At 33.8% G+C, this 24,295-nt stretch overlaps 1 protein-coding gene across 2 annotated transcripts in view; it reads left to right on the forward strand.

The window, feature by feature from the left end:
• The window catches only part of LOC117316607 (potassium voltage-gated channel subfamily KQT member 1-like), a 140,319-nt gene that overhangs the window by 108,907 nt on the left and 7,117 nt on the right, over positions 1-24,295 (forward strand). The window contains exons 4-10 of one of the 2 annotated variants that reach the window (XM_033871274.1): positions 4,729-4,904; positions 6,303-6,431; positions 9,149-9,259; positions 19,383-19,567; positions 20,145-20,327; positions 21,850-21,867; positions 23,636-23,742. In XM_033871274.1, coding sequence (XP_033727165.1) covers positions 4,729-4,904; positions 6,303-6,431; positions 9,149-9,259; positions 19,383-19,567; positions 20,145-20,327; positions 21,850-21,867; positions 23,636-23,742 — 909 coding nt within the window. The remainder of the gene's footprint in view (positions 1-4,728; positions 4,905-6,302; positions 6,432-9,148; positions 9,260-19,382; positions 19,568-20,144; positions 20,328-21,849; positions 21,868-23,635; positions 23,743-24,295) is intronic. The other variant, XM_033871275.1, reaches the window with a different exon arrangement.

The raw sequence follows: 24,295 nt of genomic DNA on the forward strand, positions 1-24,295 counted from the left end.
GTCAAATCAGGTTCAATGTAAATCCTGCAGTTTGTCATTTTTGTTAAAGTTTAGAATAAGTTAAAATGGCTGCCATAGCAACCAGCGGTACCAAAAGAACAACAAATACAAATACACAGATGTTTCGTAGAATTTGTTGATAAATGTCATATTGTGGCTTTGTGATGCAACTTATTTGAAATTATATAGCTTTCCTTCATAATTTACAAAAGTAGCAAAGATTCATATTTAGGGCAAAATGGCGTCAATTCCAAAAACAAATATTTAAAGCTAACAAAAAGGCATGACAAACACATTACCTCAATGTCCGTCTCTATTCACAACGTTATTTCTTCCATATCATTGTTTTCATACAACAAATGGCCCAATGGTGTGTTTTCACATGCCTCATCATCTGCTTCACACGCGCAAAGTTCTGTACAAACCAAATTGTTTGTTTTGCATTTGCACTTATTTGACGAGCATTGTGTTGTTTTGCACTTACAAAAAAATAAGTTCAAGCATTGCAGTTGGTGCAGGAGGTAGGGATGTCATGACTGGGACATATATATCGTGTTCCTCTTTCCATCCAAACAAAGTAGGAGATGGAAGCACGGGACAGGCAACGTCATCGTTGAACCAAATTATAGCCTGAAGCTGGGTTCGCAGGATTGACTGTTTGAGTGCTGCCCTTGTAGGCGGAAGCTTTTCAGCTTCAGCTTGCTTTTGTTTAAACATCCACCAGCGTAGATGACCAATATCCGTCAGGGATGTTTTCGGACAATATAGAGAGCATGTGAAATGTTCGATCTTCTTTTCCATGTCTTCTGTTAGTTCCAGTTGTCCAAGGTCTGCGAAAACACGCCTTATTGATTCGTCTGCAATTTGAAACACCTTCCAAAATGAGAGTTTACCTTTACCGGAAAACGTCCCAGTATTATCGGCTCCTGAAAACGCATGGAATCCAGGTAGGGCCTCTATTTCCAAAGACGAAAGACTGTGATATACTTGACCCAAATCTATTTCCCGTTGCCTATTTCCTGTTCCAGTGCAAAACTTGGTACATTTTGGAAGTCATGGGTACCTTCTCAGAAAAAGGATGAACACGTCGGTGTCGAGGGAGTGGATGGCTAGGGTAGATGTTCCTCTTTGAGTTGCGTCAAGAGCATGCAGGACGAGTTTTGTGTCCGCTTCTTCTTGAGTACTTGCCAAATGTTCAGCATCAAAAAAAGTTGACCTTACTTGATCTCTCCATGCACATACCAGGTGCAAGTTCCTTTCAGTTGCATACGCAAGTGATTGACAGGTATGTTGACAATTCATCCTTTGTAGATGAATGTGAAAGGAACTTTGCCATGGATATATTGGTGATATTGGTTTGGTCAGTCACGTGGTAAGCCACCGATTCCTTTTTACCGAGTCTTCTTTGTCTTGTGCCATCCTTCAGAGATTTCGTAACATCATACCTATCGAAAACCAGATGTACTTCGTTATATCTAAGTAGATATTTTCTTGAAATAACTTGTATGAAGTGCTCTGCTAGGTCACTGCAATCTTTTACCCTATGCGGGATTCCATCGCTTGTACCTCCACCATACCATCTACAATCGCTGAGGCATTGTCTCCTGCGAATGGTTCGTCTGTGTTGTTAATGGCGCTATCAGTTGCTGTGTTTTCTAGGATGTTCATTAGCGGACTCTTCACTGAGCAATGCAATAAGTGACCGTCTGATGAAAATAAGGCCCTGGGAATCACAGACAATTCGTAGGTGGCAATGATGTCCTGAGCGTTCACCTCTGGTCGGGATCTTGCAGCAATTATAATCCGAGCGAACAATCCCCGATCTTCGCGGAGTTCTAATACGGTTTTATTTGCTGTAAATTCTCACTTTCTTGCAGCTTTCTTTCCATGTTTTGAGTTTGTTCTTTTTCAATACAGCCCATAAACCAACTTCGTTTGTCCTGATGCGTTCATTCAAAAATTGCTCATGCAGATGGTGTCCTTTCTCTGAAAGTGTCATCAAATCTGTCTTCACCCCTTCTGTCATAACCTCCTTGGTGACGATGTTGATGACATCTTCTCCTTCATAGGTAAACGGATTGGTAAATGTCCTCATGACTTCAGTGAGAGCCGCAACATTTTTTTCCTGTCTCGAAAGGCATGGTCAATTGTCCTGGTGATGACGAGTCTTGATAGCGTCTCGGTTTCCAGAGTCACTCGCATCGTTTACCAAATGTGTAAGCTGTGGGGAAACGAGAAAGAACCTTGACCGAGCTGTATCATTCAGTGTTATACCAACGATGCCACCGGAAACATTCATCCATCTGTTAATATACTGGTCTGGTCTAAAATGCTATTTGCCTGATAACTGACACTGTAAAATTCAATTGAACTTGAAGAGGAGCGTATTATGCATTTAGAAAATATTGTTTTTGAATCAAAATGGAATAAAAACAAGAATTACGCGTAATCATATGTCTCGCCTTTCCCGCTTTGTTAATATTTTTCTCCAAATCATGGATAGGTGTTCAGTATGATGGTATCAGTAGCCTTACCAAGTTTCAAATCAATCGGATTGCAATAACACTGTTTAAAGTGGACTTTAACGCAAATTCTCAAAATTCACTGTTTTTTCCCAAAAAATAGGTGAACCTGATAATAAATCACTTCCGAATCTTGCATAGGTGTTTAGTAGGTTAGTATCAGTCACCTCACCAAGTTTCAATTCAATCGGATAACATTAACACTGTCAAAAGTGGACTTTAACGTAAATGTTGACGCCGCCTTCGCCGTCGGAAAAGCAACACCTTAGTCTCGCCTACCTCGACTATCGTCGAAGGCGAGACAAAAACAACCATTGTTTCATGGATTTCAAAGCAAATATAGCGATTAAGGCTGTATGCAGCATTGATTAGACCCGTTTATTAATTAACCTTTTTGTCCGGTGATTTTAACAATTTAATGAAAAAAATCATCAATATAAGAACATTCATAATATATACCTGATGAAGAGGGAATCGCTTTGTTCCACATTTTTGACAGAAGATGCATACATCTTTATCAGATGGTTTTGTTGAAGATCTTGTGAAACTTTTGTCGAGATCATTGTCCTCATCAAACACCACTCCTTGTCTTTTAGAAATGTCTTTTTTATATCGTTCTTTCGCTCTGTTGATTAGTGTTTTATTCACAGTGTTCTGATAGCACGAACGATGCCATGTTGCGTTGTTATCACATAGAGAATATGGAGTTTCTGATGACAGCCTGGAATAAACTTCGGGGTATATACAATCAGAGTATCCAGCTCTTTCTCTGATAACATCCAAAACTTTCTCGTGGTTTTTTGGTGCTTCTATCAAGGGCTCTTCTGTATCACTTTGACATATTATGCAAGATGTATAGTCAACTAATCGTTGCTGTTTAGAAATGACCAGATTGTCTTCAAATAGTCGTCTTTTTGACTAAAACAAAAAAAAATATTTAAAAAAAACCCCGTTATCATACGTTTTTATACTACGTTAATTACAAATGAATATACAGCTACAATCCCGATAATTTCTTTAAAACATTTAAAGAAATCCGGAATTTTATCATCTCTGACCATAATTGCTTTAATTTTACAATATCCCGGAAAATTTATTATGTGGCGCAAAGCGACATTGTAACATATGTATATTCTGTAAATGAAGCAAAATAATGCTTTTATGTAAAACAAATATGTAAACTACATCCATACAGACTTAATTTACTGAATTTATTCACAATCATATGATATTTGAGGACGTATAAAATCAAGATAGTGAGTAAACACACGGTAACATTATGGGACTGTTTCAAGTGTTATAAGCTGTATTTAATACGAATTTTTAGAAGAAAACATCAAAAATGCATTACCATTGTGTCTGCTGAGATGATCAAACTGAAGAATAGAAGTAGAAAAAGCATTCCTGGTCTGGATTTTCATATTTTCCCCGCTGAAAAACTTTGACTGGAAGTTATACTAATAAAATTTCTCGGTTGAAAAACGGTACCCGCAGTTCCGGAATTTAAATCGAAATGATTTTGTCCTTTTGATTTATTACCAATTTATATCGACAAACTCTATTTAATATGTGACATATTGATATAAATAAATAATAGATCTTTTCCTGTCCACATTTTATTGATTTAACTTGTGAATACGCCGTTTGTTTCATATTTAATCGTGCGTTTTTACAGAAATTTTAGTCCTTAAAATGTTAAAATAACCATAAACTTACACAAATAAATTTTTTTAAAGAGCAAAATATATTTTACAGTGTGCAAATACATATTTATTAACATTAATTCGTATTTAATGTTTGTTACAACAATCAAACTAATGATATAACCCAGAAAAATAGGTGAGTTTATACATGGACAGAACATTTTGACCGCCATTTTGATGACGTCATAAAAACGATAAGACGCGTATGCGCGACTGACAACAAACATTTTTTTGAAGTATACTATTTATACTATCAATTTATCATGGTCTCTTGCTTCCTTCATGAAGTGCCCACGGGAGTAAAATTTCTGCCCTTGGGGACTCCACTACAAGTTGAATTAATAGACATGAAGAACAATAACATTATCTGATATTGTAGGCCCATTAGACCAATATTGTTGTTAGTCAAGTGGTTCTATGGCTAGTCACACTGTCTCTGTGTGTATCTACTATATGAATGACACTTGGATGTTAGATGAGAAGATATTATGCTTTTGTTGCAGACATGGTGATAATCGGTGCCTCAATTATCGTCTTATCTCTGGGAATAGCCAGCCCTATGTTTGCTGCCTCGCCGCTCAGGGGACTTCGATTCTTTCAGATCCTGCGCATGGCTCGGATGGATAGACGGGGAGGTTCCTGGAAACTTTTAGGATCCGTTGTCTGGGCACATAGGCAGGTACATTGGGCCTCAGCTTACCTCTCCCTACCTATAAAAATAAACCCTTTTGCTGGTTGGTTCATCACACTTACTGTAAACGTACATATTTTAGAGGTAATCTTACTTTAGCGGTTTTTGCGCTGAAAGCATTTCGTTTAGCTCTAATTGCGCTTTCTATATTCTGTTTATATTTGAAATCATTCTTTCGCGCCAATTTATCAATGCGCTAATCTGTTTAAATTCGGAAATGCGCTAAAATTCGAAAATGCCAAATAAAGTATGTTTACAGTATCATACAGTAATTTGTGCTATCACTTACACTTGGAAATGCTATCTCGTAGAAGATAGAACACAAAAAAGGCATGCGTAAACCAAACCAAACCGTATAGAAGCCAAATTACCGTTTCCCTTTTTGACGCTTTGGCAATAAAGTTCATACCGAAAATCGATAAATCCTTTTGCTATTTGTTTTAACATACATGTACATTGGGTTGATATTTACTTGATATGTAATCATTGATAATACCTTTTCAGGTGAATATTTCTTACCTCTGAAAAAAGGACATTTAAACAGTTTATGCATGTGTTTTCATCTGTTTCATTCTTTTCTATCATTAGCAGGATACTGACATATGTTTTTACTGATGAATAAATAAGTTTCGTCGGATAGACAATGAGGTAGACGTTCTGATGGTGTTACTTTTTTGTCTTACCATGAAACGAATACACAATTAAATGGGAAATGTCATTGATGATAAGCTGATTAACCTATCCTTAAACAGACAAGTACCAATGTCCATTTATCTTTTAATTCCCTACAATTGAATGCATGAAAACCTGAACGTGATACATTTACATTTTGTTGAACTTCTCTATAACAGATAGGCATGCCCTATGAGCATGACCTATATTTCGAGGAAGTCTTTGCGTTGAATCTATTATTTATTTATTTATTTATTTGAATAGACTGGCTTGGCCTAATTTAGAAAAATATGAAAACACCATTTCTTAACATGTCTGTCCTTAAATGGACCACATAGTTAAAAAAAAAATACAATAACAATAATTTTGCTTAATTTAGCTTATGTTGTGTTAGTTAAACGACGTTTTCACAAGTATTTCAACAAACAATTTTTTTTTTTTAATTAACCTTTCCAATTTTCGAGAAATTACAATTTGCCATCAGCTAATGTCCTCTTCTTGTGGAATGTAAAATGTACAATCATTGAAACGGTTTTATTTAAGCTTAAAGCTTGTTTTCCGATCCCCAAATTATAAAAAAAATGTATGCATATTTAAATGAATTTTGAGTAAAAATAGTGGTGAACTAAGCAAAGTTTAACCGCGGATATAACCAAACGTAGATCATTAAGTATCAATATACGCTCTGTGATGTGATATTTTTTTATTCTGTAGGAACTCCTTACAACGCTGTATATTGGATTCCTTGGTCTTCTGTTCTCCTCATTTCTCGTCTATCTAGTAGAAAAAGATGCAGATAAAAAGAAATTTCGAAGTTTTGCTGACGCACTCTGGTGGGGAGTGGTAAGTATTATTTTGTTTTGTCTACAGTCATCCTTCTATTGTTAATATTGATATGAACTTGATACAAGTTAAAACAGTAGTTACAAGCAGGTTATTTTTAATGACAGACGATTATCATTTTACATATCAACTCATTGTAATATACAAAAGTTCATTAAGGCTTTATATATGGAAATTGCTATCAACATAAAATAATTGCTTCTTGGAAATAAAAATAAATACTGCAATTTTCAGAATTGCAAAAAATTACATTTAATCCAAGAAGATGTTTAGTTAATTTATATAATCATTTATTACGTTTTTCATTGTATTTTTTTATTGATATACTCGTTGAGGTAAAATTGCATTCCTTGCGTCATTACTCAGTCTTTGTTTAAAAAATGCGAATATGGCCGTGGACAGTGCGCTCACGTTCGTTATAAGGTAATGTCTTCCTACATATCGCAAAAATAATGATTTTACGTAGCAGTTAAGAAAAACAATAAAGTCCCGCTTGAAACATCCATTTCTATTGGCTAAACTATCATATCATCCGGTATCATTGGCATGATGTCACTGTTTGTAACGTCGGTTTTGATTGGCTAAATGATGTGTGTATTCACATCTCGGAGGAAATAGCCTGTGTGAGCACATACAGTCATATCAATTTAATTCAAATTATACATATAACTTACTTACACTGTAGTGTAGTGTTTCAAAATGAGACTTTAAATATATAATACCTACCTAACGGCCCGCTAGTCCTTATATCAATTTAATTCAAATTATACAAATAACTTACTTACACTGTAGTGTAGTGTTTTAAAATGAGACTTTAAATTTATAATCCCTACCTAGCGGCCCGCTAGTCCTTTACTCCATTCTGGAAAATATAGGTAATATGAAAATGTGACAAAACCTTTCTTCTTAATCAAAGATGATAGAATAGCAGTCATTATATAAAAATATATCTAACTAGCACTATCATAAACAACAACAATAGCGTCCTAGTAATTATCGCGTCTAAGGTACCACACTACAGTAGGACAGCAATTTTTTGTTAAGCAAATAACTCCAGTATTATGATATGCATAAAAAATGAAAAAAAATAAATGTACACTATAATTGGTAAATTCAGTATGAAGTAGTACATACAGGCCTCACATTTGTTAAAACAAAAATTGATAAATTGGTTCCGGATTTTAAATTTCCGGATTTTCCGTAAGTTGTGTTTACACAGGAAATTTAGTTTTGCCTACAACGAAAAATGGAAGCCCACAGAAAAGGTGAGATAGCGGAAAAACTTAATTTACAAATATGTCAAAACAAAATTAATTCTGTTTTTGGGATAGAGATATTTAATTTTAAATAGGTTTCAGAAAAAAAAAATTTGTAGAGAATTGTGTCATTTTGGGTAAAATATCATAAAATTTTGCAATTTTTGAGCATTTTTCAAGCTGTTACCATGGTATTCACAGCTCTATAAATCACAGAAAATATCAGTTTACTTATTCTTCAGAGCTGTATTAAAATTGCAAATGTTGTACAGATTACAAATATATATACTTTATTAGAGGTTATATGTAGGGTCAACTGGCAATGTTTACATATCTAAAACATGTGACATATTTTTCAAAATTGGGCATTCTTACTGTACACTGCTACGTAAGACTAAACAATCTATAGAGATAGAGACCTGCGCAATTTCTTCCGGTGCAACCATTTACTTAATTTTGAATTTCAAGGATAAAAAGAGAAACTGAAACTTCTGAGAGATAGCAATTGGGTATCATTTGTCACTTTTTATTTGAAATAAAATTATCCAACGGTTTATTCGTCTTCTTAATCGATCGTAATAAATGTTTATCAGAGATGTGACATCCGTGAAATCAAATGAAGAGGTCAATATATGAACGAAATACATTTTACATCGCGATCGTTAAAACAAAATAAGACCAGGTGGTTCGGAAGGAAAGTCATTGTCTTTTTCTACATAAACTGCACCCGCCATATAAATCTATGTTAAAACATTAAAATATATAGATCTTTGCTCTCAAACATCACGATTTAACAAAGTGAATAATCAATTATAAGAATTTCAAGATGCGATCGTGACAAGATGTTGATGTATCAAGATTAAAAATAAAAACATTCTTCTTAATATTTTTACTGTGTTGATTTTTTTTTACACCGAATCCGTTTATTTGATGCAGGTTGCTTACTAAACTACATATATGTGTTTGTTTGAAACAGGTTAAGATGTGTCAAATTCATCTAAATATAATTAATTTTTCTTTGTTGTCATGGTAAATACTCAAATTTGATTGGTGGACAAATTCTTTTCATTCTTCTATGAAAGAAATTCCGAGAATGGCGCGAAAAATGTGACGTCACAATACGACAATTGACGTTGCGTATTGATTTGAGAAAAAGAATCCCATTTAAAACCAGTAAAATTGTACATAAAACATGTTTTAAATTAGAAAATCATTTTCAAAAATTAATTATAAGCGTTGATGTCATTTTTTTTTTAGTTTCGTCGGGGTATGAAACAAATTTTGTTTGCAAACTGAATGAATCCGCGTACGGGGTATGAAACTACGCTACGCGGATTCATACAGTTTGCAAACAAAATTTGTTTCATACCCAGATGAAACTAAAAAAAATGACATCAATGCTTAAATATTTTGGAAAAACAAAAATATATCGCGATTCAATCCGACACTTTATATTTTCAGATAACACTTTGTACGGTAGGATATGGGGATGTTGTGCCCACAACGTGGGCAGGAAAACTGATCGCCGCCTTTTCTGCCGTGTTGGGTATATCTTTCTTCGCCCTGCCAGCGGTATGTATAGTTGTACGTTACATGAATAGAGGATATCTAACAGTGTCTTCGGTAATACCAAATATATTTCACAAGTGGGGCTAATATTTTGATATTTTTCACGAGTGCGCAGCACGAGTGAAAAATATCAAAATATTAGCCGCACGAGTGAACTATATTTGGTATTACTGAAGACACTGTTAGATATTCTGTTTATTACATTTTTTATTAACGAAAAACCTACCCCGTATGCTAACTAGGCCTACAGCGAAAGTTTGCATACAAAAAAAAGTACAGACCCGTGTACGTTCGCAGTTCCGATTTAAGCGTAGCGTTTCCGTAGCATTACCGTACCATTTCCGTAGCATTACCGTAGCATAACCGTACCATTTCCGTAGCATTTCCGTAGCATAACCGTACCATTTCCGTACCATTTCCGTACCGTTTGCGTCCACTCACCGTAGCATTACCGTAGCATTTGCGTTTACCTATTTTCACTCACAGACCGTCTCATAACCGTTCGGTAGAAAATTTTGCGGAATGTATTTTTTATCGAAACGAAATTTAGTTAAATATACTTACCGAACGTCAAAAAAGAAATGTAGCGACAGCAAATAATTTTATACATGTAAGGAGGTGAGAATTACATAGATACGGCTATAAATCTGTCTGTATCTTTGTATAGAAAAAATAACACACTCACAAAAAACAAGTCAAGTCACATGGTCCATCGATCTTAGTGTAATAAAAAATGGCGGATCCTAGTAATAGTCGACGCATTACGATGGAAACCAAGATGAAGATCGTGTTAAATAAACAATATTACCTTTACTGTGCTATAGTCTAACCTTTAAAACAGTTTCATATAATATGCACTGGTCAGGCTACATGTATAGGGTACAAATGCTCCAGACAGTATCACACAGGTAAACTAGGGTAGTTAGACTTAATTGTCAGCAATGATACAAACAACACAGCATGTTGTATACAGGTAAACTAAAGGTAAGGCATTTTGTGGACCAAGTGATATAGATATGAAAGGTAGAACAATAAGAGATAATTATAGCCTACAGGTAAGGCTATAGACTGATTCATAAAACGTACAACTTTAATGAGAATGGCATCGTGATCTTTGGAGTTATTCATTATTTATTTCAATTTTAAAACCCAAAGGTCTAATCACAGAATTGATAACAAATTGATAAAATCAGAGACGTATATATATATGTCTCTGATAAAGTATAACAAGAGTAAATTAATTACATAGTAAGAGAAAATACGGTATATAAAGTGCATACACATGTGAAATAGAACTGATGTCCAAAATAGAAATCATCCAGACAATCAAGTAAGTCTTGTTATGAACAGTAAACAAGAGACCTAATTCTGAAAACAAATCTTCGTTCGACATAAATCTCTCAAGTGAAACGTTAAAAAACTGTCGGGAACATGACGAAGGTAGTTAAAGTTAATTAGGACTCTTTTAAGAACATTACAATTTCTTACAATAATCCAGCATTTACAGGGATAAAGCAAGGTTGAGATACTCGACCTAGTCAAAAAAAAGATGTGGAACTAAAAAGTAGTATCTTGTAAAAGTTCGATCAAGCAGACTATGTACAGATTTGAATAAAAATATATGTATTAATGCCTTCATACCAGACTAGGTAAGTTGAATTGTGTACAAATTTACATGTAATATAGACTATTATCGTTTAATTTTGATTTAAAACATAGAAATAAAAAAATAATAAAAGAAAAAATAAAACCTGTACAACTTCAATCTGGTGTACGAGTGTTTCTTGCTATGGTGACCATATTTCAGAGCAGTAATCTAACTGACTGCACTAATGTACAGAGAGCGAATAACATTTTGAAAATCCAAATATGTAGATTGGCATGACCTTACCAACCACTTATCTAACATGAAATAAAAAGTTAAGATTCGGAGTGACCCATACACCCAAGTCTTTAGCATGTGTTTCTTTCTTTAGAGATTCCTCACCCAAGCTGTCGGGATACTCAGTTGTATATCTTTTGTTACTAAACGTTATATAACAATATTTTTTTTTATATAAAACGTACATTTTAAAGTTTTACACCCGTCGTAGACTCTGTCAATATCGGATAGGAGTCTTAAATATAACGTGCTGCTTTACAAAATTTACCATCATCGGCAAAAAGGAAAGTTTTGAAAAAAAAATGTAAAAGAGAGAGTGAATCATTTGAGTCATCATTTTATAAGTCATATTCAATTTGACATTTTTATATTTTCTCTCATGAAAGTAAGAACAGGCTACTGCTATAGTTTAAACTCACTCAGGTGTAAAATTTGACATGTTGGCCTGGTAATACAGGTAAATTTCTATATGTTGGCTCAGTGAGAATGAGCCATAATAGGACCCCGGGGGTTAATTGGGGACAGGTCACCTGGCCAGGTATACCATGTGCCAGACACAAAAGAGCTAGACTGATCAGCATCTTACAGGTAAGGTGTGATAGGATGCATGTCCTCAAGGCTGTAGGGTTGCATATTGCGCCCAGTTGGCCATTGGCAACAGGCCTTTCCCAGATGTTTGGCTTCAATGTAATGTACATGTAGCCTTGACATGTACATTTATTTGTACATGTCTCAAGATCTGTCGACAGAACATACAATGTATAAATCATATAGATGACATGTACTGTAAAAGAAACTTTCAAGTTTCGAATAACAATGTAAAAGCCAAAACTTTAGTGAATTAACATTCAATAAAAATTTAAAATATTAATATTTTGTCCGACAAAATATTTACATGAAGTACATGTACACCTGAGTCAGCCATTATTAGGCCTCTGACACAAACTGATGTGTTTTAATAGACGCATGTAAATGATTAAAATGATCGCATACAACATCAAACTTAATTTCAAAGGTAGATTCTTCACTCTACACTGTTGAAGTCTTTATATATTGAAACAATGTATTACCTGGTCATGTCCTTTGTGACAATAAGTTTAAAAAAAAAAAAAAAAACAGTTGTGAACTAATTATCGTGCGCTCCTCACTTCTCCTTGGGTGCAAAGGTTTACTGATTGTCACTCAACTGAAGGTTAGATCACAACACAAGTCCATTAATAAAGATTTTCAGAGTGTTATCCATTATCAAGTAAACACACAGAGTCCGCTCCATTACAGACGTGTGATATACACGTATCTGATTGCACATGTACATTGTATATTCTTAAGTATATAATTATTGATGTCTTGTTTTTATCCCTCCCCTGCCAGAGTTTCCTCTGATCCGACATCAGACTTTTAAATAAATCGTCAATGCATACACACCAGTAATATGTACCAGTGATTGTTATGTACTTGACTTAATTGTCCCCCTAACCTGTTGCCATGGGTACTAACCCCTCCCCACCACCGTCAACTTCACCTGATGGCCATGGATATACACTTGATTAGGAGTCATCGGGCTCAGGTGTATAAGTCATCACCACACCTGGTCAGTTTCTCCTTTTTACAATTAGCCCTATAGGGGGTCTATTCATAGACTGGTCAATCTGTGTTCAGAAATCTTGATCTGTTTACCTGTACCTAAATTAACACTTTGATACAAGTTTTTCAATTCAATTAGTTGATTTCTTAAACCTTACGGTTTATCAGTACAACTGCAGTGAAAATATAGATAAATACATAAAAACAAAACAATAAGGTTCGGACACACAGAGACAACACATACGCGACCGCAGCGCTAGTGTAGAGAGTGATTTTATTTTAAAATTAAACGCTATCGTCTTTTGTTGTCGAGAATAATAAATTTTCCTAAATTTGAAAGATCCTTATATGACCTTAATATTTCCGGTTTCTAAAAGTTGTACAGTTTTTTGCATACGGAGGTTTTCTATAGTAGTACAATTTGATAAAACGTTCTTCCACTTCCCGATACAACATTCACTCCATCAAACACCATTGCACTGTCGTTTCTACGTGTTCGCTTCGTCTAGGATCCGCTTTTTATAAGAACCAGATAATTTATTCAGAAACGGTCGATTATTTGTGAGCGTCAACCGTAGCATTTCCGTAGTATTACCGTAGCATTTCCGTAGCACTTCCGTAGCATTACCGTACCATTTCCGTACCATTTCCGTACCATTACCGTACCATTTCCGTAGCACTTCCGTAGCATTACCGTACCATTTCCGTAGCACTTCCGTAGCGTTTGCGTTTAAGACGGAACAGCGAACGTACACGGGTCTGTAGTTCCCCCTGTCCAGGTGCTGACATATATGTCGGGCTTTCTGATTGGTCAATTATTTTGGTATTTTCTAATCATTAATTTGATTAGTCAAATCATCAAAAGTGATATTTTTCACTAGTGAAAAATACATTTTTTTTAGAATGAATAATATTTGATATTTCACTGGTAAAAATTTAATAAATATCATTCTTAACTCGTTACGTTATCATAGTTGTGCTTGTTTCTTACCAAACTTGCAGTCTTTGTCTCCAGTGCCGGTTTACTTTCCCCGTAAGCTATTTTTCCTCTCATTCTCTAACATTGACCTCTTTTTACCGTTGTCCGATTGTGAATTCACTTTGCTTCCAAATTAAGTCTTTACATGGATTTTAACCCTCATACAATTGTTTTCTCCCTTTTATCTCCCAATCTCTTTTTTGGACTCATTTCTTTCATATGTTCCTGATTCCTGCTTCATTTATTATATTTGTTCCGGTTTTTGGACTCATTTTTTTCTTTGTCTCTAAGTCTTCAATGAGACACAGCATCCTCATAGTCCACAATGTTTTGTGTGATAAGATAACAGACGATCATTTAAAATTGTCTAAATTCAATGTTAAAAAAGGTGCGGTTATTTTTTTCGACATTCCACTTAACGGACAGAAATATAAACAAAAGCCGATTTGTTACAAATAACATATCATGGCATTATCATTGTAATACGTATTTTATCGATTATAATTTGTTAATTAATTTTGAAATTCGAAGGAAGTTTGAATATATGTCAAATATTTCGTATTTTGTTTGCATAGCAACTGGAATCTCTGCTAAATTGCTGTATCTTTTTTTCAGTTTGATTTGGTTAAATTTTCATTGGATAGTTTCACGGGCAGTGCAAAAACAGATCGGTTTCACTATGTACTTTTGTTGAACAATAAATTAGCAAATCCATTTAGTAGTATTTGACGTCCGAGACACCTTAATCCCATCTATTACGACTCGATGTGTAATAAGAAGATATTTATGAGCGGAAAAGTACGTCTAATTAACTTATTTCTGTGTAAAAAAAATACCCTGTGACGGTGTCGCCTTTTATTTAAGACAATTTAACATGAATCTATGTGAAATATAAGAATGTTGCTCGACGTGATAATCAGTTCATTAACGACAGGAAAGCCTGACTGTCATAGCTGTCACATTTTATTTGTCTGCCTCATTTCCGTTGTCGTATTTCAGTCGCTGTAATGATTATTGTTCTTTTGTGTAAAAGTTTTCCTGTAATATCGGTAACCATTAAAGCTGTATCGCGACCATTAACAAGGCGAGTGTCCAGTACTTTTACATCTTTGCGACACAATCAAACTTGGGATTTGATAGTTATTGTGATTGGATCATTGCAGACTACTCGGTATCATTTAGCAATATGATTGGCTAATTCGTGTGGGTTTTGTAAATGGGTCACACGCGCTGATGTATTTTATATATGAGTGTTGGAAAGTGGACAAACGACTGATATCGACGACCAATACATTATTGATGCTATAGCTGTGAGTAGATACATTAATGTCACCAAGTAGATCTAAATTAGTATTTTACAAGTCAGGTGTATTGTAGCAAGTGCTTTGTACGTCAATTGGAATGCTTTTTAAGCCGGAATATAATTCATATCTCATAAGTCTGCTGGAATATATTTTGTATACTACACGTCAGTTGAAATATAATGAGTATTAGCGACGTTAGCTGGAATGTAAATTGTAATACACACGTTTCATGGAATAAAATAAGTATTTCAAACGTCACCTGGAATTGATTTTTATACCCAACACAGCCGGTATATGATTTGTATCTACACGTCCTCTGCTATATAATTTGTATTCCACACGTTAGTTGAAATATGACCTGTATTCACACGTCAGTTGAAATAAAATGTGTATTCCACAAATCAACTGGAATATAATTTGTATTCCAGATGTCATCTGCTATATAATTTGTATTACAATCGTCAGCTGGTGTATAATTTGTATTCCACGCTTCAGTTGGTATATACTTTGTATTCCACACGTCATCTTGAATATAATTTGTATTCCACAAGTCAGTTGGTATATAATGTGTATTCCGCATGTCAGCTTGTATATAATTTGTATTCCACAAGTCACCTGGTATATACTTTGTATTCCACACGTCATCTTGAATATAATTTGTACTCCACACGTCAGTTGGTATAAAATGTGTATTCCACACGTGAGCTGGTAAATAATTTGTTTTCAACACGTCAACTGGTAAATAATTTGTACTCCACACGTCAGTTGGTATAAAATTTGTATTCCACACGTGAGCTGGTAAATAATTTGTTTTCAACACGTCAACTGGTATATAATTTGTATTCCACATGTCAGTTTGTATATAATTTGTATTCCACAAGTCAGTAGGTATATATTTGTATTCCACACGTCATCTTGAATATAATTTGTACTCCACACGTCAGTTGGTTTTAAATTTGTATTCCACACGTCAGTTGGAATATAATCTGTAATTAACACATAAGTTGGGATACAAATTGTACTGCACACGTCAGCTGGTATATAATTTGTTTTCCACACGTCAGCTAGTATATAATTTGTATTCCATACTTCAGTTGGGATGTAATTTGTACTCCACAAGTCGGTTAAATATAATTTGTACTCCACAGATCAGTTAGAATATAATTTGTATCCCAGAATACGCTGGAATATAATTTGTATTGCACACGGCATCTTAAATATAAATTGTACTCCACACGTCTGTTAAATAAAATTTGTATTCCACACGTCAGCTGGCATATAATTTGTATTCACCACGTCGGTGATAATAAAATTTGTATTCCACACGTCGGTTGATATATAATATATATTCCACACGTTGGTGTTTATATATAATTAATATTCTACACATCAATAAGAATATAACTTGTATCCCAAACGTCAGCTGGAACATAATTATTAATTTCACACGTCTGCTGGAATATTATTTGTTTTCAACACGTCAGTCGGTATATAATTTGCATTTCACACTTCCGTCGGAATATAATTTGTTTTCCACATGGCAGGTTGAATATGATTTGTATTCCACACGTACGCTGGTATATATTTTGTATCCCACACATCAATGGTAATATATATTTTGTATTCCACACATCAGCTGATAAATAATTTGTAATATTCATTTAACATGTCTGTTCTAACATAATCAGTGTTTGACACATCAGTTTGAACTAGTATTTGACCAATTCGAAAAAGACGTCAAGAAAAAGATTATTCTTTGTTATCAATGGAGAGGAAAGCATTTTTCTGAATTCAACATAATACTGTGAAATGGTTCCTAAAATAATATCCAGCTATCAAATTTGATATGACAGAGATACTCGCTCGCCCCGTATGTAGCTATTTCAATAACGACAAACCCTGTATTTATAACCAAGTACAACCAAGTATCTAGAAATCAAAATCAAAATTTGATATCGCTGTGGACAACCTAATACTTGATATCGTAGTTGATAATATAATACCTGATATCTCAGTGAACAACCTAATACTTGATATCGCACTGGACAATCTATTACTTGATATCGCACTGGATAACCTAATACTTGATATCGTAGTTGATAATATAATACCTGATATCTCAGTGGACAACCTAATACTTGATATCGTAGTTGATAATATAATACCTGATATCTCAGTGGACAATCTAATACTTGATATTGTAGTTGATAATATAATACTTGATATCGTAGTTGATAACCTAATACTCTATATCGCCTGGATAACATAATACTTGATATCGCACTGGATAACATAATACTTGATATCGCACTGGATAACCTAATACTCAATATTGCACTGGATAATATAAATAGAGGTTACACAACGAGTGGTTGTTGGATATGGAATTTATTTCACACGAGTAAGTTATTTTTTAAAAGTTACAAAAGACACGAGCTTTAGCGAGTGTTTTTTGCAACTTTTAAAAAATAACTTACGAGTGTGAAATAAATTCCATATCCAACAATCACGAGTCGTGTGACCTGTTTCTACCACAATAATATCGGCTTGAATCAAAGGGAAACGTGGCCAAGTATAATTTCGCGTATGCAAATAAAGTGTACCGGTGACGTCCGGGACCCGGTGATGTGACGTCATTAGATTATTGATGACGTCAATAACAATTGCAGCTTGGATCAAAGTTCACCGTGTTAGCCTATCAAAATGCGTACAGAGTTTATACCACGTGTGGTATAAACAGATTGTTAATCAACAGCTGTAATGATTAACTGATGGTCTGAGAGTTGAATAACACAGGGTATTGTGGTAGAATACTTGATATCGCACTGGATAACCTAAAACTTGACATCGCACTAGATAACATAATACTTGATATCGCACTGGATAATATAATACTTGATATCGCACTGGATAACATATGTAGTACTTGATATCGTAGTTGATAACATAATACTTGATATCGCACTAGATAACATAAAACTTGATATCGCACTGGATAACATAATACTTGATATCGTAGTTGATAACATAATACTTGATATCGTAGTTGATAACATAATACTTGATATCGCACTGGATAACATAATACTTGATATCGCACTGGATAACATAATACTTGATATCGCAGTGGATAACCTAATACTTTGAGAAGATCCAGTATATTATGTTTGACAGATATCGCTTAAATCTGGAATCATCGGGAATATCAGTGGCAGGTCGTAATTGTGTGAAGGATGTATATCTAGGTCTGTCGCCTGGAATAGATTTTTGTGAACGTAATATTGATCAAATGATCGTGTGCAGATCGATCCAGACTCGCTCTCAAGCTGAGATATTGTCCGGCATTCTCTGCACTGACCTTTTGCAAATTGCGTATGTACACTAGACGGCGTTGTCTCTATTAACTTAACCTAGACGGATTAAAGTATTATTTTCCCTGACATTCCAACCAAGTACACTTTTGTTTTCCTGACTATGAAACTTGGGATCTCAACATTTCCTTGATTTTCCTACGAACCCATTCAAACGTACTTCATCTAACTTTTGAAAAAAAGAAACTTGTGATCTCCATTTCCCATTACGTCAAATAAGTCCAGTGAAATGTAGTTCATATCCTATCCTGAACGCGCAAATGGTTTATGATCCCATAAATTCAATAGAGTTGCGTTTACGAACAATTAACCGACTATCATTTCTGTCATATGTTTTTTATCGTTTTCTTTTATGATGTCTGAGTATTTTACGAAATAAATAATTTGATGACGACATGGAATTTTAGCACAGTGTTTGTTACTTAACACAGACGCGTGATTTGTTGAAAGAGGTCCGACAATATTTACATATATTCATGCGCGGCGAACTGGGTCACATTTTATACGTTATTGAGAAATACCAATTTTAGTTAGCTTATCGATTCGGAAACAGTTCCAATTATAATTAGTTTTTGGTAATTTTTCAACAAATACATTAAAAAAAAGTGTATTTATTATTCTTTTTACGAAACTATGGAATAATTTCTCCCTTGAATTTCCAATTAATCCAGCATATATTATTCTGACTATGGAACTAAGGATCCCTTTTTTCCATTGAATTTTCAATAAATCAAGCCAGATATATAAGTCCCATCTAATTCTGTCTACGAATCTAGGGGTCTCTTTTTCCCGCCAACTTTTTAAGACATCAATCCGAATCTATTTCATACTGGATGCTGCTACAGAACGTGGTACTGCATTGACTAAAATAAAGTACTTTTCCCTATGTAAACGAAATATGTGTTCAACACATTCAATGAGTTTCCTTTCCCCCACATTTGGAATAAGATAAAACAACAGGGTTGTTTTATTTTTTATCACACGCTTGATGATATTCTTCCTTCAGGGAATTCTGGGGTCCGGTTTTGCCCTGAAAGTACAACAACAGCAACGCCAAAAACACCTTATAAGGAGACGTGTGCCAGCAGCTCGACTCATTCAGTGTCTTTGGAGATGTTACGCCGCGGATGAGAATTCCATGTCGATAGCCACCTGGAAACCTCACATGGTCCCGTGTCCCAGTCCTACTTCGTATGTACAGCTACTGTAACGTAACAACTATCATATATTACTTGATATTATGGTGTTATTATTTTAATTTAAGTATGACGTAATGATTTAGCATTTCATGATATTTCTCTTTAAGTATATGCCGGCTGCATGTGTACCAGTCGTCTGTTAAACATATATCACTCCTTAATTAGATCATACAAACTTAAAACATTCATTTAACTTAGTATGAATTAACACAGAACACGATAATTTGATGATACGGCTTGAAAAAGTATAATTAGAACACTGCTATATATTTTGTGACATAAGTGCTCCTATAATATCAACAATTATAACTCTAAAATGGCGTAATGATTGTGTAGCTGTTCCATTTATGCTAATTAATGTATTCCTTCATATTTCTAAGTTGGATATTTTATCAATTAAATTATAATGTGATTTAATCCCTATTCTTAAATTTTATTCATTTCTGTACATTGAGTTTCTTTTAGATTTTTGTAAGAAAGAATATCAGCTAATGTACAACTTATATAAAACACAACATATAAAAAAGCAATAAGAACACTACTAACTATAATGAAAACCTATTATACAGTGACAGGCAATGGAAAAACAACACGGGATCCTCCTTTGTGAGCAGGTTCTCCACCAGACGGCGTGACCGTTCCAGTGCCAGTAGTAGTATTACATCCAACTCCCCTCACTCTCCCCTAATTCCACGCAGAGAATCAAAGAGGCCGAACGGGACTGCAGACATGGAAGATTTCGCAATAAATAGGTAATTACATCTGTGCATGTAACCATTCATGATACTTACAACAATGTTGAGTAGTTAAACAAAACTTATTTATTCTAGATCAAAGGCATGTCATTGTAGGCTACTAATATCGACATATTAGTTGCTAGTACTAAGTTCATTTGTACAGTATATAGAATTATTTATCGTACTAGGTGGGTACCTACGCTAGTGGCTGTCTAAAAAGATGTTCCATGTTCAATAACGTATTTTTATATAGAATTAGATATACAGTTTTTTAATTCCTATATTTTGATGAAGCAGACATACTTACATTTTGATAACTTCAGTAATCGCATACACCTATAATTGTAACGTCATAATGTATGTTATGTCATACGTGATGTAATAATGTGCTAATGGTTTTCAAAATAAAGGTTAAAACACAGGTTTTTAATCTATTATGTAAATATAAGAAGACAAAAGTTACACAATATCCTGTATAATATAAGTATTGCTCATAAAAACGAAAATAGCAGTAACGCATAATATAATATTTATTATTATTATTGGGTTTTTTTTGTTTTTTTTAACGTTTGTTTTGCTTTATGTTTCTCTGAATATTCCGAAATACCTTGAAATATAAGTCAACGAAACAGGATAACATATTACACCCTTTCTTGAGAATTAACTGAATATGACATTAATTTTGTTCTGATAAGGTGTTATATTACATATTCATAGATCATTAGCATGGCTTCAGTATAATTCAAATTCATATTTCTTTGCAATATTAATACATTTTGGTATCTTAAATCATATATAATCAGCTGTTGTGATGGTAGATATTAATATGTTAAGCAAACTTTGGAATTGTTGTAGAATTGCCTCCCTTTCAATTACTGTAAACGTGGTTATTTTCGCAGCGGGTTAATTTCGCGATTTCGATATGTAAACTATACGCTTGGTGTAATTTTCGCGATCGATCTACCTTTGTTTGTAGTTCGAGATTACTCAAATTGATATAAAAATAATACGCGTGGGAGAAATGTTCGCGATCAAAACGACTCCGCGTAATTAGCGTAAATTTCCCCATCGCGTAAATTTCAACGTTTACAGTACAATTTTTCCGATATCAGTATAATTCAAAATCATATTTCTTTGCAATATGTATACATTTATGATATCATAAAGCGTATATAATCAGTAGTTGCGATGGTTGATGTTTATGTTTTAAACACATATTTTGGAATAGTTGTAAAGCTACCTCCCTTTCAATTTTATTTTTTCTCCAAATATTGTGATTTAAAAACAAAAATATACAAAAAAAAATTATATATATACTCGGATTATTTTGACAATTCTTTATAGTTATCCTGTTGTGAGTAGTTTACACACAAAAATGTGTCTTTACCGAAAAAAGTAGGTATTTTGATTTTGTTGAATCCTTAACCAACAAACTTCCTATAATTTAAGAAGTTGTTTGAATCCTAGCCAGCTAAAGCGAATTATCTTTACTTTGCATCACTAAATTGTCATGAAGGAAATGTTGTCATTTTAACAGCCTGGTGAACCGTACATGGTAAGATTATCATAACTCCAATAACCAATATGGTTTTAAATTAATATATCCTTAGTGTAATATTTCATCGTGTTTCTTGTATATTGTATGCCATGTTCACATGTTACCTATATATAGCATGGCAAATCTAAGCATATTTGTCCTAGATGTGTATATCACGTGGTTTGCGCCTTCTTTGCATGATTTTGTAGACGATGCACAATAGAACTTCAATAACAACCTTATAAAATGTTTTCTTCCCTATTGAATGGAAAATCATCTAGCCTTGTGAGGAAAAAAAACAGAACAAAAAACTCTATGAACAAGTAAACAAAATGGATTTATTAAGAATAAGGAGAGTCCGATAAATACATAGAGGATATCTAACGGTGTCTTCAGTAATACCAAATATATTTCACGAGTAGGGCTAATATTTTGATATTTTTCACGAGTGCGCAGCACGAGTGAAAAATATCAAAATATTAGCCACACGAGTGAAATATATTTGGTATTACTGAAGACACTGTTAGATATTCTATTTATTACATTTTTTATCACCGAAAAACCTACCCCTATGCTAACTAGGCCTACAGCGAAAGTTTGCATACAAAAAAGTAGTTTTTTATTTTGGTATTTTCTTATCATTAATTTGATTGGTCAAATCAGCAAAAGTGATATTTTTCACTAGTGAAAAATATCACTTTTATAGAATGAATACGTTTTGATATTTCACTGGTAAAAATGTAATAAAATGTAGTAGCCATTCTATCGAATCTAAATACAACTGTAGTTATCCATCCACCTGTCGTCTGTATTCTATATATTTGTCGTGTGATGTTTATATATCACATTAATATATATGTTAAATTGTATATCAATCATTATTTTAACCAAACGACCAATTAATAAATATTTAAACCGATACTGAATGTTAGATATTGTATCATATTATATAATATATATATATATATATATATCAACAGTTCAATGTGTATCTTTAATGATTCTTTAAGTTATTTGGCCGCATCAAAAACCGCTGGAGTAAAGTGTGGTATTTCGTGTTATGGCTTTATAAGGCAAAATGTAATTCGGAAAGATTATTCATACATTTGATTTACATCGGAAATATCATGACATATTTTGACATTTCTCATACTGATTACTTCCACTGAGAAAGTACGAGAAATTACTACGCTATTATTGTAGCCAATCAAAAACGACATAACCACTTATTACGTCATTTGTTTATGACATGCAAATTTGAAACGTTTAGCCAATAGAAATTATTGTTTCAAAGAGAATAGGTATCGACATAGTAATACGTTTACATTAAAAGAGTGACTACGAGAGCAGAAAACAGTTGTTTTTTCATTAAAGCATGTTAGCGCCGCTGAGCATGATTTCAGAGATAACAGGGGCAGGATTTTACATTATCGCTTGATTTCATTAGACTTAAATTGAATCCTATAGTAAGATCATGAAATATTGTACGTATGTTTCTTCCAAAACTAGTATTCAACTAAATTTCATATTTTATTAAACCATAATTTAAATGTATGCTGTTCTGTTGAATAATGAAAAGAATCTTATAATAATGTTATTATTGATAATGATGTTTACACCATCTTACGGGTTTACTGTCAGTTTCAAAAAATTTAAAACATGTGAGTAAAAATCCTCTTCAAGAGATAATAGTCATAATCAATGATCAGTTGTGGATTATCTCCCCCTTTAACGCTTTGAACTTACGAATTATGTATAAGAAAAATATTTTATTTTATTTTAACAGGAGTCATCTCAGCCTTGCAACTGGATTGGCGGATCAGAGAGTCGACCAACTTCCTATAAAGAAAGACAACCGCTCACCATCGTTTTCCTACAGAGATCCAAATGACGGTATGATATTTAAACGAAAACTTGATCAATGAACATGTCCTACAAATAAACAAATGGTTGGTCAGGCTATGGCGTTACCTGCCTACCAAAATGGGGTTTCCCCCGGTTCACCAGTCTCTTACCAGAGAAATTAAACCTCTCGCGTGCGCTTTCATCCGGGGGTGAGAAATATAAGTTGATATACATTGTTTCGAAAATCTAAAAGCAAAATAGATCAAGCATGATATACATGTATATATCAAACAAAGAAAATTTAATATCTCAGTTATCAAAATCGATATATCATCTCACTCAATATTGCATTGTCAAATGTAAACGTCTTACGCCAAGTGGATACAAGTGTATATACAGTTTCGGTATTTCTGAGTGTGTCTTTGTGGCTAGTTAGTAAAATTCAGATAGTTACAGCTGACATTCTATCTATTTCTAAAACAAATAAATAAATAAAATTAAAAAAAAAAAAATGCTTCCAGATAATCACAAAGCCTCCTCTAGTTTTGAAATCTGTCATATTATAATACAGTAAAATACAAGGGTACACTGTTTTAAAAAA

The sequence above is a fragment of the Pecten maximus genome, chromosome 18 (genome assembly GCF_902652985.1).
Source record: "Pecten maximus chromosome 18, xPecMax1.1, whole genome shotgun sequence".
Classification (NCBI taxonomy): domain Eukaryota; kingdom Metazoa; phylum Mollusca; class Bivalvia; order Pectinida; family Pectinidae; genus Pecten; species Pecten maximus.